At 36.0% G+C, this 16,721-nt stretch overlaps 1 protein-coding gene across 1 annotated transcript in view; it reads right to left on the minus strand.

The window, feature by feature from the left end:
* Positions 1–16,721, minus strand: part of glra4a (glycine receptor, alpha 4a) — a 74,883-nt gene that overhangs the window by 8,273 nt on the left and 49,889 nt on the right. The window contains exons 5-8 of the mRNA XM_056472931.1: positions 16,568–16,650; positions 11,580–11,717; positions 8,492–8,706; positions 3,350–3,499 (exon numbers count right to left, since the gene is read on the minus strand). Coding sequence (XP_056328906.1) covers positions 3,350–3,499; positions 8,492–8,706; positions 11,580–11,717; positions 16,568–16,650 — 586 coding nt within the window. The remainder of the gene's footprint in view (positions 1–3,349; positions 3,500–8,491; positions 8,707–11,579; positions 11,718–16,567; positions 16,651–16,721) is intronic.

Consider the following 16,721-nt stretch of genomic DNA (forward strand, 5'->3'; position numbering starts at 1 on the left):
CTCATTATTGATTCAGATCCAAAGAACACACTTGTAAATCTCCAGCAGTGGACGGCAAACACTGTTGTACAGGCCAAGAAAGTTGCCAATAGTCGTAAGTGTGATTGTTGGGGTTTGATCTTTATTATAGGCAAGGATTTTAAGTAGAAATTATGGTAACACTCGTAATGCTTCAGCATAGGGACCAATTATCACTATTAACGTGTAGCTTACTAGCATCAGTAGCATATTAGCTGTTTTTTATTAGTTACTTACATAGTCCGAAATTGAAAAAAAAAACAAAGTACTCACTAAAGTGGCCACAAAACTTTATAAGTTTCTTTTTTTTAAATAAAAGAACATATTTTTGAAATGGGCTGAAAACCATTGACCTCCATAAAGTGCTTGATTTAAGCCGGATCCTTTTCTGGGAAATGTCAGATCATCATGTTTTGCATTCTGGTATTTATTTTAAATGATCCGGCATTAACTTTTGCGTGGTGAACACCTGCGTGTGAAAGTGTGTGTGAAAGAAAGAAAATGTGAACGTGTCAGAGTTAAAAACAGCAAGCAAAGCTGTGTAGATTGTGCGCGCACACACATATAAAGGTAGTCACTTTCGACCAATCAGCTTTCACATTTTTACAATTGCTTTAATATTGTTTTGCACGCAGTAAGCAGCGAAAATAAATAATGCCATTGGCCTACCTTCATTCATTCATTTTCTTTTTGGCTTAGTCCCTTTATTAATCTGGGGTCGCCACAGCGAAATGAATCACCAACTTATCCAGCATATATTTTACGCAGTGGATGCCTTTCCAGCTGCAACCCATCTCTGGGAAACATCCATACACACTCACTCACTCACACTCATACACTATGAACAATTTAGCCTTCCCAATATACCTGTACCGCATGTCTTTGGACTGTGTGGGAAACTGGAGCACCTGGAGGAAACCCACGTGAACACAGGGAGAACATGCAAACTCCACACAGAAACACCAACTGACCCAGCTGAGGCTCGAATCAGCGACCTTCTTGCTGTGAGGCGACAGCACTACACACTGTGCCACTGCGTCACGCGCATTGGCCACCTAATATTTATATTTTCAAAATGCCAAAGAGACAGTCAAGCATATATATATATATTTTAAAACCACAAATAAATCTGATAATAAGCCTGATTACAAGAGATCTTGAGAAAGTGAAACTGCACTTCAGGATCAGGATAGCAGGAGACAGAAGCAAATCGATTTTAGGATTTTATGCCCAGAGACCCATCTTCACGCTCAGACCCTCACGCTCACACCAGCACTTTCAGACCTAGGCTGTTTCTCAATTCCAAGAACGCAGAGAACTGACTTGCGTTCTTGTGAAGACCGATCTTGCCAAGTTACCTCAGAAGAACGAACTCGGGAGACTGCGAGAACAGAGAACACGTCCTCTGAGAAATGAGATGATGCGTTCTTCCTGATCTGCTGTCGGGTCGGGTGAAGCTGCAGGTCTGGAGACCCAACTGCATGCTCAGACCAGCACTTTTGAGAAAGTCCCCGCTGCAGCCCCACAGCTTGATGATTTGCTTGACCAGGTCCACTATGTGGTGGACCATCGCCTACATCTCACCCCCACCCTAAACCCAACCGTCACAGTAGCGTAGGTGTTACCTTATTAGGCAGTACAATGTCAACTACGTATTAAACCTGGTCCAGTACGTCATCGGGATCACAGACTGCAGCGAGGACATCTTGGCACTTTCTAGCAAGTAGCAACATCAGACACGTGCCCATACCCTAATTCTTCTCTGTAAACCCCAAAACGTTAAGGTAACTGAAACCATTTGAGGAAACCGATTGCTACAAACCATTTAAGCTCAAAAACTAATCCTATTGAGTACTGTAAACTTAATCCATTTGAGTAAATGGAGCAATTTGAGCACAGTAAAACCCAATACATGACGAGAACTCAAACCAACTGAGTACTGTAAAACCTAATAAGTTAAGACAACTCAAACTGTTTGAAGAAACCGATTGCAACAAACCATTTGAGTTTAAAAAACTAATATATATGAGCACTGTGAACTTACTCCATTTAAGTTAAAGTAATGAGGTATTTAATTAACTCATTACTTCAACACTGAGTTCAAAACTCTTTGATAAAGTTGACTGTTGGGTTTTACAGTGTAATGCTGTGCTGGTCTGAGCATGCAGGTCTGAGCGTGTACTTAGGTCTCTGGGCCTGCCGCTTTATAATGTCGAGTCAGCCAGAAAACACAACGGAAGAGATAACTGTGGCAGACATCGGTCACAGTAACTTTTATTTCCTGGTTTTGTTCCACAAATTATTCATTTACAAATCAAGCACTGCTTCCCTAGTAGGAAAAACAATGGGAAGTCAATGGTTACCAGTTTCCAAGATTTTTCAAAATAGCCCATTTTGTGGTCAACAGAAAAAAAGAAACTCAAACAGGTTTGTGACTAGTGAAGGGTGAGTGAATGACAGTGTTTTCAATTTTGGGTGAATCATCCCTTTACTAGTCCCGTTGTTAATCTGGGGTCGCCACAGCAGAATGAACCACCAAATAATCCAGCATATGTTTTACGCAGCGGCTGCCCTTCCAGCTGCAACCAATCACTGGGATACATTTATACACACACACTCATTCACAGAAATACACTACGGACAATTTAGCTTTCCCAATTCACCTGTACAACATGTCTTTGTACTGTGGGGGAAACCGAAGGACCCGGAGGAAACCCACACAAACCGGGGGAGAACATGCAAACTCCACACAGAAACGGCAACGGACCCAGCCAAGGCTTGAACCAGCGACCTTCTTGCTGTGAGGTGAACGTGCTACCCACTGCATCACCGTGCAGCCCATTTATATTATTAGTACAAAAATATAAGATGTAAATTCAGTATTCTTATTACGTAATTTTATACCTTGTAATCCAAAGCGTTATCGAACGCATTTAAAATCTGTTAACATTAATCTGTCCAGAGTGATTGTACTCAACAAAGCCCCAGGGTTTTTAGTTTCTAAGCGTTTCATTTAGAAGCCTTTTTAGCATTTTAGTCAGTGTCTGTGATTTTGGATCAGAAAGCAGGTTGCTGGCCTTTGGAAATTGGCTGTGGCGAGGCTTTACAAGGTGGCACAAATGGTGGGCTCAGCACAAGGGACTGCTCACTATGGAAACGGGCAGATCTGAATTTCCCTGTACGAGATGTGACAGCCAGCTGCAGTGTGGCCGCTGCCAGTATTTGGATATGTGGCTGAGTACAATAAGAAGAGACGTGAGTCAAAGTGTAATCCAGGGTGACGGGAGAGCCTGTATTTGTTTGCGTTTGTGTTTGTGTTCATGGCCCTTACTATTCTCTGCCTTCGCTGCTTCTTGCGCAGTCTGATGAACTCCTTGTGCTGCCTTGAGACGAAGTTGACTGCTGCGTACTCCAATAATGCAGCAAACACGAACAGCAGACAAACAGCCATCCAGATGTCAATGGCCTTCACGTAGGACACCTAGGATGCAAGGTCAAAGCAACATTAATGGATAATCAATAAGGGCATTGGTAGGAATAATGAGCTGGTGTTGACTTTGGAAACACCTCTTTCATTTGGTTGCAGCTGATACACAGAAACCAGCTATTTTATATTGCCTTTAGTGACCACACATCTCATTTTCTATCCAGTTTCTCGGATTGTTTTAGTGTCCCAACTATGAAAAAAAAAACAAACATTTTGTCTCGTTTTCATTCATTCATTTTCTTTTTCGGCTTAGTCCCTTTATTAATCTGGGGTCGCCACCATGGAATGAACCGCCAACTTATCCAACCCATGTTCTATACAGCGGATGCCCTTCCAACTGCAACCCAGTACTCGTTTTCATCTTTTCTAAAAATACTTTATGAACGGGATAGCCTTGTTTTCTGTCATGCATAAATAGCCTGAATTAAAGGTAGCTTAACATAGCTCTAGCTTAACATAGTCCATAACCCTTTACATACTCCAGAAAAATCCATTCAGCATCAAAAACTCATTAGTAAACAGGAAAATAAATAAATGCTGATAATAAATAAATGCACCCTATGCTGCATTCATTCCTTCATTTTCTTTTCGGCTTAGTCCCTTTATTGATCCGGGGTTGCCACTGCGGAATGAACCGCCAACTTATCCAGCATATGTTTTATGCAGCGGATGCCCTTCCAGCTGCAACCCATCTCTGGGAATCATCCATACACACTCATTTACACTCATACACTACGGACAATTTTGTCTTTGGACTCTCCATGCGAACACAGGGAGAACATGCAAATTCCACACAGAAACGCCAACTGACCCAGCCGAGGCTCGAACCAGCGACCTTCTTGCTGTGAGGCAACAGCACTACCTGCTGCACCACAAACAAAGTATAAACGTATGGAGTTTTAATTTAATTTATGACTCTTTAGATATGTTAAAACTAATTATTAAAACTTCGTTTCCGTCTACGTATTCTGCTCAGGCACTTAGACTTTAATTCTAGCTGCTTTTGAGTGAAGGTCATGGCCATTAGATCACCCCCTGGAGGCTGGCTGCAGTACAAGTCATAAAGCCCACCTCCTCCGTGTAAATGAACGAGACTTGAACCCAAATAAAAAAATTAATTACACTTGCAATAAAAGGTCCTGAAAGATGGTTTTGGTCAATAGAGGCACTGGTTATCATGCTGATATAGGCTTAGATCTTCATTTTTGTAAACAGTATGTTTTTAGCCAGTAATTTAATGCTCGTTTCGGGAGAAGATTGGAGTGTTATTATTTGATTTCTGTGTTATTTTACCATGATAAAATGAGTTGTTCAGCAGTAAACTAGACTTTCTGACATACAGGATCTGGTGGAACACTTGTTTATTCTGTAAGGTCAGGGCTTTATCTGGCTTTATTAGTTTGCTGATACACACCTTGCCATATTGGGGAAAGTACAGGTGATCGCTATAGCAGTAATTCTCTTTATGGGTCTGAAATAATAATTAGGCAGACAAAACTAATGTTAGTCGATCTCCACACTGATCTCCTGTAACGATAGTTGAACTTGATTTAAAGGACGTCTCTGACATTTTGAGTTTCAGCATGTTATTAAGTTAATTTGCTGAATTTGCTGTTATAAAATATTAATGTTCTAGAAACCGAATCTTGGATAACAAATAGAGCTGTAAATGTTATGTATCATTTATATACATCATTTACCATTGAATTTTTATTTGAAAACTCCTAATAAACATTAAAATTAATGTAAATTCATCTTTGCCAGAAATAATTAAGTGCAGGAATGGGATGTGTAAATATCCTGTTGATATTTAGAAGTCTTGCTGTGTATTTTTTAAACACGCGCTTTTTCCTGCATGTTAAATAGTTTGAAATCTATAGTGTGTATATTTTTGGTCCTGTTGATTGCTAATTAAAAATAAAAACCTTTCTAAAAATGTATGTGTTGTTTATATGTTATCGTTCATATTTTACAAGGGTTATTTTTTACCCTTTTGAAGATAACAAACACCAACTACCTATGTGCTCATAGCTGAGTCTAACTCAGGCTAGAGTGTATGAAAGATTGTTTATTTTGCAGTCCAACATGTTTTGTTTTTATTAAATTATAACAGCTTACATCACAGTTTTTTTAAATAAATCGTATATTATTACTTGTTTTTAAAAGTAAGTGCTTATATGTACATTAGCAAGCCTTTGTTATAGTGCAGATACAGGTGGTCAAATGAGAAGTTCGGGGGCGCTTGATTTGATGTACAAGCGTTTGGTTGGAGGCTTGATTCCGCGGCTCCGCTTCTGGCTCCATCATGCAGTTCTTTCTGCGCATGCCCAAGCTTCAGTTTCAGCAGTCGATAGTTCACCTTCAAAGCGTTCAATTGGAAAAGGTGCTGCCGCGTCGTCCATATTTTTTACAGTCATTTGTGTGACAGGAGTGGCTGGCTTCAGTGTTGCCAGATTGGGCGGTTTCGAATTTGATTGTGCAGGTAAAAAATGGCATAGACGGGTTAACAAAATTTGGGCGGTTTTGAAACGTAAATTTTACATCTAGCTTATTTAACAAAACAAAATTTGTGTGCTCCTACTCCATTCAGTTAGTAGTGACCAGTGCATAGCAAAAACAGCGTGGGCCCACCCAAAAGAGAAGCTGAGAAAAGTTGTATCAAAATCTGATTCCCTGAACAAAACGGACTCCCCTTCACGTGCACACGCATCACGCAGCGCCTGCAGTTAAACTCAGCGGTTTATCATAACACTTATCGATCATTTTTTTACGCAATTGACAGCAAGAACAAACATAAAAGCATTGACAAGCAGCACATTATTATGTTCAAAAGAATTTAAAATGCCAAATGGGACAAATTTATACCCCATATCGAAAGTAAAACATACTGGCTATATGATCGCCGGACCTATGGTTTCTGTGCAGTATTGCTAAAAGTGCCAGGATTATAAATGTTACTATTTACCCCACCTGTGGGGCACGTTGTAACAGACAGAGGGTTAGTTGTAACACATGCTTAAAATGACAGATTTCACACAATTAATTTTATATTCAGTTTAATTTAAATAGTAGCTATATTTCCTCAGTACTTAGATCAATTTATTTTTTTTACTCTACATAGAACAGTATGTTTATTTATTTATTAGATAGACACATTTGGATTTAATTGGATTATTATTTATTATTATACAATGCATTTATTTGCAGTATTAGCAATAAAATATATTGTTGTTGTCTATTAAAAAATATTTTTAATTAAAAAGTTCTCCACATAACACTCAAAATAATTTGTTAGTTTTGTTGGTGTCCAACAGTTTGTGGCTTAATTGTAACACCCTGTTACAACTAACCATGCTGTGTCATGTTTTCCTCAAAACCGGCTAGCAGTTACTGTGTGTCTTTTACATCTTTCAAAATGGTTCCATCTTTTAGCCTAGATGACGATAATCACAACAATATAACATTTTACTCACATACTTTCATATATTTATTTAAAATAAAAAAGTATCGACTATAACAAAAAAAAAAAAAGTTTATGCTGCAAAAATGGTTTCTTCTGTTTCTCATCCAAATTTCGTCAAACTTTTTCAATAATTGTCAGGAAGACATCTGCCTACACTGTGGTGAAAACCTCGGAAGCATGCCATGGTCAACCCTGAGCAAATACCTTAAAACTCTGTGTTACTTTTTACCCTGTGTTACTTTGTGCCCTGCGCTCCCCTACTTTGCACTGACAAGTCCGACGTACCCCCAAATCATAATTGCTATCAGTTACATGTTTCTTGTGTAGCTGTCTATTTATGTCCAATTTAATTATTAGCTGTAGTTAATAAAACTAATTTAATGATAGAGATAATCGAGATTAAGGTACTTGATATGATTTTTGTTGGTTATAGTAAGTAAGTTGAAGCCATATTACTTATATAGAGATTTATAGGATATTTATATGTGGGGTTATATTATATATTATTATATATATTATATATTATAAACTTACAGTATATGATATATATGATATTATAGATATATGATATTTATGTGTGGGGTAAGGCCATAAATGCATGAAAACTTGATGATTGGACCTAGAGTAACCATTTTGTACGCTAAGTGTGTATGTGATATGTTTTTATAGATTATTTGAAGTGCAGTCAAGGTCATATAGTGGAATGTCTCTCAGTTTTGTAGTTATCTGAAGTTATAGAAAAGTTTAATATGAGAATAAAGTTTAATAAATGTTAATTTACTTGCTGATTTTCAATCAATTCCTAACAGAAATAGTGCCAGTGTTCTCTTTCTGAACAATTTGTAGTTCAATGTCAGATGTTTGTTGTCAGTAAGTTGATCCACTTTATGAAACCAAAAATCTGTTCATGTATTATGTTCAGCTCAGTCTGATCTGATATTTCTATATTTATCATTTGACAGATTGCAGATTTATTTCCCAAAAATGCCATCTTAAAAAGTGATCAAAGAGCTGTACAGAGAGCTGTAAAAAAGAGCTGTAAAATAGGCATTATATATATATATATATATATATATATATATATATATATATATATATATATATATATATATATATATATATATATATATAAATAAATATATATATATATATATATATATATATATATATATATATATATAAATATATATAAATATATATATATATATATATATATATATATATATATATATATAAATATATATATATATATATATATATATATATATATATATTTTTATATATATTTATATATATATTTATATATATATATATTTATATATATATATATATATATATATATATATATATATATATATATATATATATATATATATATATATATATATATATATATATATATATATATATATATATATATATATATTGTGTACATCATTTCATTTCTTATCCTTTAACTGCACTTATTCTGAGGTGAGATGTTTTCCTGTTTTTTCCCCTCACAGGAACTCATTTTATGTTACCTTGGGTAGCGAGGCTCTTGAACCGGAGCTCTGGGTGGTCATGGTCAACACAGTGGTGATACCCAAACCCACCCGAGCCGGTGCCGCGTCCATATTGATCCAGAAAGACACCCAAGACAAGATGACAATCAGCAGGCTGGGGATGTACATCTGAATGAGATAGTAGCCCATCTGTCTCTCTAAGTGAAACTTCACCTCAATGCAGGTGAATTTACCTAGAAGAACACAAAGAGTTTCATATAGTAGGTAAGTCAATATTTATCGGTAGCTTTTAATGCATCGTTTACATTCTTTAATGGCATAGTTCACCTAATTTTTTTTAAATTTTGTCTTCTTTTATTCACTTTTTGCTAGTTAAAAACATGTTTAAGTTTCTACTGTTGAACACAGAACTTGTAACCATTGACTTCCACTGTTTTTTTTTTCTTACTATGGATGTCAGTGGTCGTGAGCAGAGCTGGGTGTAACACGTTCCACAGTAACGCGTCACTGTATTCTAATTACATTTTTGGGGAATGCAGTAATTAGGGCTGCTCGATTATGGGGAAAATCATAATCACAATTTTTTTGGTCATAATTTTAATCTTGATTATACATTACTGACAGTTGAAGTCAAATTATTTGCCATCGTTTGAATTTTTTATTTTTATAAATATTTCCCAATGTATGTTTAACAGAGCAAGGAATCCTTTTTCTTCTGGAATTATCACTAATAATTCAGGAAGGCTAATAATTCTGACTTGAACTGTATATATATAGTTATTTTCCCTTCTGTAAATAAGAAAAGGAAAAAAATACAATAGAATAAAAATATGAAAAAACTGTGCTTTAAGCATCTTCACTGAAAGAAAAAAAACTTTTATTATAGCTACAAAAGTCATTCAGTCAAGAGCAGTGAGGGATTTTCTCCTTTTGTTGTTTGATTAATGATAAAAACAGTCGGCAGCAGGAATATCGTGTGCTGTCACTTTATAAGCAGAGCGGCTCTGATATGGTTTCTCTTTCACATGTCTTTTGATTCTCAACTTGTTTATTACACAAATTAGGGTTAATATGAATAATCACTAAACACTGTGTTTTGACAAAATGTGCATGTATTTGACCATTAAAGTGCTCACATTAAGATGACTTTAGATGTGTGTGCTCTGCTCTTCTCTGAGGCTGAGCGCATACACACAACAGCACGCGATCTCTTTCGCGCTTTTAAAAACATGAATGATTCAAATGCACATTAATGAATGATGCGCATCCTGTGCTGCAAAAGTTACATTACAGTACATGCTTTAGTCATTTTAATGTGAAACTGAGCTTTGCAGAGCGACAAATGTGTACAACTGGAAAGGGGGTGGTATATGATGCAATAACTGTTTTATCTCGATGAATGTTTTTTCATAATCGTTAGAAGCCAAAATCAAAACTGAATTTTTAATTAAATGCACAGCCCTAGCAGTAATGTAATGAAATACATTTTAAATTTGTGTAATTTAATTACAGTTACTAAAGTCAGTGTGTTACTTCAGTTGTGTTACTTACATCACAAATATAGTTTTTGGAGGAAAAAAATGCTTCTTTTAAATCACGTTTTCTGCTGCAACGTCAATTAATAAGCATGTGCTTTTAAATTGCTGGACAACGTGAGCTGAAATGGTTGCTTTTGAGAATGGCTGCTTCTTCAAATGGAAATACAGACAATACTTAGATTTCATTGAGCATAAAAACAAAAATATTGTTGTGAAATGCAGTCTATGTCCAGTCTCTAAAGAACTTTCGACTGCTATTAACTCATTCGTTAACTTGTTTAAGCACTTGAATAGAAAGAATTTTAGGACAATACTCATCATAAAGGAGGACACCGGTGCCCAAAAACACAGCGGCCCAACTCGGCCTAAACAGGCTAAACTGGATTTTAGTGCAGGATCGGGAGTGAAGGTATCTTCTGAATGTGAAGAGAAGTGTAGCTGCTTATGGGATCGTTCACATATCGCATCTTTTGCGTGCTCAAGTTTATTGTTTCCAGTGGAGGTGCATGGATTGCACACACATATTTGTAGCGCAATATTGCACGCGTTCACATTTTCCAGGCACACCAGTTGAAAACCGCGAGTCATGCGGCAAGAACTGACCGATCAGCTTCATGCTTTGAATGGAATATACACATTTCTGTAGACTATTCCGCTTGTTAAGTCATGACGGATCGGTGATGTATGGTCTCTGGACTTGCTGCATCACAAATACCAAAATTGTAACCATTTATAAAAAATGAATCACTTTCTGGCAATCGGATACTAGGCATGGATATATACATAGCGATCGTGATTTTTGAAAGTATTACATCGCTTTGTAAATGTTTATTTTTAACATTTGTTGAGTCTCATCATACAGTTTAATATAGCGCTTGGACCCGGAAGCCGCTTCGTGTGACATCACGATTAACAAGCGGATTACCTCAGACAAACACAGAACACCCAAACACTGTAGTGCTTTTGCATACTATGGATGGTTACAGTTATCTAGTTTTCTACGCAAACAAAGAGGTTTGGAACAAGTGAACGATGAGAGAATTTAAAGTTTTGGGTAAACTATCTCTTTAAGTCTTTTGAATATGTCAAGCTGCTGTGATCAACCCATTGTAATGTTTTTCAGTGAATATTAAATTACTGAAAGAGCTGCACTTTATTTTGTATTTGTATAGGTATATTTTATGTTTTAAAAGTAATTTCAAAGTAAAGGTATTAGTAATCTGATTACTTTTTACATAAAGTAAGTTTACAATTTTCCAGTAGTGATCAGTAATTTGTAATCTATTACTTTTAAAGTAACTTACCCAACATTCTCCATCAGCATTTTCATCATTCTCAATCATAAAGGAGTTAAAGTTTATTTTTGGGTTAACAATACATCAAGTATCCCTTTTTTGGAGCCACATTGGTATATTTATTATTCATATTGATCTTTATGTAGTAGCAGCACCAAAAATGCATTTAAAAATGAATGAGGACCTTGAAAACGGTTCTGTATTGAGCAGTGTATATGGTGTGTTTTTATAGATATGATTTGAAATGCATGAAGGTCGTAGCAGAACGTGTACCTGTGTTGTAGTGCTTAGTGCAGTAGCCGAGATCCTTTTCCTCCTTTAGTACAAACTGAGGAAGAGTCAAGTCATCCGCAACCTGCACAGGGTTATCAGAAAGCCACTCGAAGATCAGATCGTTCATGGTGTAGCCAACTGTGAAAATGGAGAGAGAATGTGAATGAAAAATGCATATCTGTACAAAAAAAGGTTAAGCTTCCTGTATCATTGACTTAAGTGTGACCAACATGAAGTGTTTGAGCAAATATTGTGTTTACTCCATTTATACTCTTGTTTTAAATTCGTTTATACTGTTTGTCTCAATTTCTTCATCATTTTAACACGTCTCTCTACATGGTGAGATTAGGGTCCTGTTAAAAATGCATGAGGCACGCAATAACAGTGTAGAATACTTGACAAATCTGAATAATATTGATGTCTATCAGAGACCCTGAGGGATTTACAAAGACATCTATTATTCACAAACCTGCCGTCCCCCTTCGTCTTCAAAACAACAAACCCATAAAAAAAGGATGAAGACTGAAAGTCCTTGAATGTCACGCTGTCTTTGAAAAGTTTGGTGTGTTTCCAAACGTTGTATTCAAACTAGTACAAGGAATATGAATGATTATTCCTAGATATGAGAGATTTTTGGTGTATTTCAGCTTTAAATGTCAATATTTGAGCATTGTAGTCTTCGGTGACACATGAATATGCTGATATTCGGTGTTCAAGAAACATTTTTTATTGTTTTAGTTATTTATTTAATTATAACTTTTATATACTTTTTGGATTTTGAGGAATTGTTCAAATATATTTAGTCATTTTCCATTTTGTGGGGCTGAATTTTGTTGATAAACATAAACCATTTTAAGTACTATTTCAGCGTGATACAGCTGAAGTAAAAATTAGTAGCCCTCTTGTGGATTTTTTTTATTTTTAAAATATTTCCCAAATGTTGTTTAACAGAGAGAGGAATTTTTCACAGTATTTCCTATAATATTTTTTCTTCTGGAGAAAGTCTTATTTCATGTATTTCGACTAGAATAAAAGCAGTTTAGAATTTTTAAAAAAACATTTAAGGTCAAAATTACAAACCATAATTTGAAGAAATCAGATATGGACCAAAATCTCTGAGGAATATTTCCAGTACCTTGTTGAATCTATACCACGAAGGATTACGGCAGTTCTGAAGGCAAAAGGGGGTCCAACCTACTAGTAAGGTGTACCTAATAAAGTGGTCATTAAATGTATATAGACTTACACACACTCAATGTCCCAAACTTTCCTTCCTATTTTTTTTTTTTGTTTACACCTTTGCATCAATACTACAGCATCCGCTCTATCTACTAGGATGTGTCCTTTCTAGACAAGGTGATCCCAACCCTTGGCTGCGTCCCGACACTTGTCAAAACAGTGTTCAGTGGGCCCTTTCAAAGCCCTAAAAAGGTGCTCTTGTCTAATCGGAAATGATTACGTCCTCTGTAAGCGCTTTGAAAGACCGTAAACCTGCCTGTCTTCCTGTGTGTCTCTTTCTGTCCGACCCTACTGCTTAAAAGAGGGCAATTTTAACTGGCCACGGACGAGGGCTTTTCCACTCATTGGATAAATACTGTAGACATACAGAGGACACAGAAAGGACAGTAAAACACGCTGTCTGACTGTAGCACGTCCCCTAAATCTTTTAAACCATATGAGTCACTGAATATACTTCAGGTGCTGTCTGTGTTCGTGACGCGTGAGTGGGCATTTAAATCAAATAATCCATCAGACAAATCCAGATGTCAAACTAAATGGCATTTGGAGTCCATTTCTGCATTACACACATGCCTCGTTTGGCTCTTTTCATGGTTAGAAAAGGGGGATCTTTTGTCTCAGGGAGGTGGAATTAAAAGCCTTTCGGGCAACTGAGGTGGGTCACATAATAAAGGGAAACACAAAATGAAAGTTTCATTATTGATATCCTTTAAATTGGTTCTAGGAGTTAAGATTCTATCGGCTCGGAGGGCACTGGGGTGGTGAATAGTCTATTTCTTTGCCTCCCTCTTTCTTTTATCAAGGTAATAAGGAAGGACACTTTACGCACCGCTTTAAAATGAGGATTCTGTACCCTTGATGCTTCTTTTGGCAGATTTTTTTTCTTTTTGTGCAGTGAGACATAGAATCTGTTTTGAGATATTGGAGGTTTTTCTGATCCTATTATGCTCAGGGTTACAAAGTGAAAATATGAACGGTGGAATTGCATTAGTTTAACTGGATAGATTGACGGCAACAGTTTATGGCATATGTGTCAAAGACAAGACGTCCCGTTATGGTTTTTGCATTAAATTACATTCACAAATGAGATTACACAGAGAGCATATGAAATGCGAGGAAAGTGTTTGTTTCTGATGAAATAAAGTTTAGTTGTCATTTAGTGTAATAGATGTATTTAACCCTGGTGTGCTGTAGGAGACTTTTTCATCCACTTTTCATCCATAGGTCTTAATTTGGCTACAAGTTTCTCAGTGTTTCAGCAAATGAAAAATTTCAAAAACTAATCACACTGGGCAGATTTACTATATTTTTGTTATGTTAGTGCACTTTAAAAGCCAAAAAGTTAAGGTAACTCGCCATTTGAGGAAACCAATAGCAACAAACCACCTAAGCTCAAAAACTAACCCTAATGAGTACTGTAAACTTAATCCATTTGAGTAAATGAAGCAATTGGAGCACAGTAAAACCCAATAAATGAAGAGAACTCAAATCAACTGAGTACTGTAAAACCCAATAAGTTAAGGCAACTCAAACCGTTTGAGGAAACCGATTGCTACAAACTATTTGAGTTTAAAAACTAATCTATATGAATACTAAGTTGAAGAAATGAGGTATTTAATTAACTCATTACCTTCAACACTGAGTTCAGTAAATTAAAAAAAGTAACTTTCAGTAAATTATGAGTTAACTACACATTTCATTTGATAAATTTGACTTTTTGGTTTTACAGTGTGGCTGTTGTTGCCTCATTGACTTCCATTATAATGACATTTTTTGATTGCAAAGCCATGACGAGCTTAGTTTCTGACTTTATATGGAGTATTGTGCGTGAAAACATTCACTAACATAACAAAAGGGTTGTAAATTGGAACAATGCGCAAGGGTTAATGCAAAATGAAACATACATGTATTTATATGAAACAATTAGTAATTGAAAGTGTCTTGCTGACAAATGCCTGAGAAAATATTTTGTAGATAAGTTTTTGTTGCACTGATTGAGATTTTAGTGAGTGCAGTTTTGTAAAGTAATAATATACTGTATGAAATTGCTCAGGGGTGCATTTCCCAAACAACGACATTATATAGTACGACTCATCATTTGGGAAAAGAAGGATGTAGTGACAACTGTTCCCCAAAACCTTAGTTTCTCTGTCGCAGATTCATCATTTGAACCAAGTTAGTTAAAACGTAAACTGTTCATAATGATGCTCTAAACAGGGAGGAGTAACAACTTACTTACAGAAAATCCCCATCATATTTTGTGCAAAGTAATTTGTTTCACAAGAACATGCATTTAAAAAACATTCCAATATTAGTTTTGGTAAAAACATGCACTCGTTTTACATATTGATTGAAATATATATATATAAATGGCACATATCGGGCCAATGTTTCCTTTACAAATATTATTGAGAACATTTCATATTCTATTCTAAAACATAAAACCATTTACTAAAGCGAACACATATTCTAATATCATATATAATCACATAAATTGTTAATGGGTGTGATTTACAGGAGGCCATAATAAGAAATAAAAAATACCACCTAATAATATTAATAATTATTATTATTATTTTGAATCTATTATTATTAATATTATTATTAAGTAGGATATTATTAATTTGTTTATTTTTAACTACTTTTACAATTTGACACATCCAAACCACTGCAGAAATGTTCTAACTAACAGGCCCATGTCATGTACAGTACAAATATATTTCTTAATAAATAAGCTACTATAAATAAATAAAAAACTTATGCAATATATTTTTGTTTTCACAAGCTTTGGAGACGTAATGTACATTCCACTTAAATAATTGGCCACCTATAGCTTTCATCATGAGCCACGGCTGTGTTCAAAATGGCATAAATGTTTTCAAAGTGCACTATGCTGGGAATGCAATTGTTTGCAATAACAATTGTAACCCTGAACCCTCAGAATAGTTTTTTTTTTTCTTTCTTTTTTTTACAGTTTACATGTCAAAAAACTGTGAAATACAAAGCCGTGTGGTACTTAGGATGTTTGAATTTTTCAGAGTCAATTTCCCCAAATATTTTCCATTTATTAAATAATACTGAAAAATTTATAATTGTCGGCGACGCAGTGGCGCAATAGGTAGTGCTGTCGCCTCACAGCAAGAAAGTCGAGCCTCGGCTGGATCAGTTGGCATTTCTGTGTGGAGTTTGCATGTTCTCCCTGTGTTTGCATAGGTTTCCTCCGGGTGCTCAGGTTTCCCCCACAGTCCAAAGATATGCAGTACAAGTGAATTGGGTAGGCTAAATTGTCCATAGTGTATGAGTGTGAGTGAGTGAGTGTGTGTGGATGTTTCCCAGAGATGGGTTGCGGCTGGAAGGGCATCCGCTGCATAAAAACGTGCTGGATAAGTTGGTGGTTCATTCCGCTGTGGCGACCCCGAGACTAAGGGGGTCATATTAAACACATTTCTGAAGGATTGTGAAGACTGAAGATTGAAGACTGAAAATTCATCTTCGCCATCACTCATCACATTTGAAATCATTATGAAATATGTTCATCATCATACACAACAACATAAACAGAATGTCTTTTAATTACGTGCATGAGTTAAACGTTCACTGTCTTTCACCTTCATGGTGATTGCTATTAGTGCATACATTAAAACTCCATAACAGCGTCAGAAGAATCGAATGCAGCAAAGTGTGAAAAGGGGAAAGGAGGCATGGAGGGATGGGGAGGGAGAAATGAAGTGAAGAATTGAGAAACTCACAGCTTTCTAGCTGCATGGTACAGGTCTGAATGTCCATTGGGAAATTCTTCAAGTCCATGGGACAAGACAGGATGAGTGTTAGCCTGAGACAGAGCGCAAAACAGGAAAGCAGAAAGTGGGAAACCACAAAGGACAGAAAATAGGTGTTAAACAG

The sequence above is a fragment of the Danio aesculapii genome, chromosome 14 (genome assembly GCF_903798145.1).
Source record: "Danio aesculapii chromosome 14, fDanAes4.1, whole genome shotgun sequence".
In the NCBI taxonomy this organism is placed as follows: domain Eukaryota; kingdom Metazoa; phylum Chordata; class Actinopteri; order Cypriniformes; family Danionidae; genus Danio; species Danio aesculapii.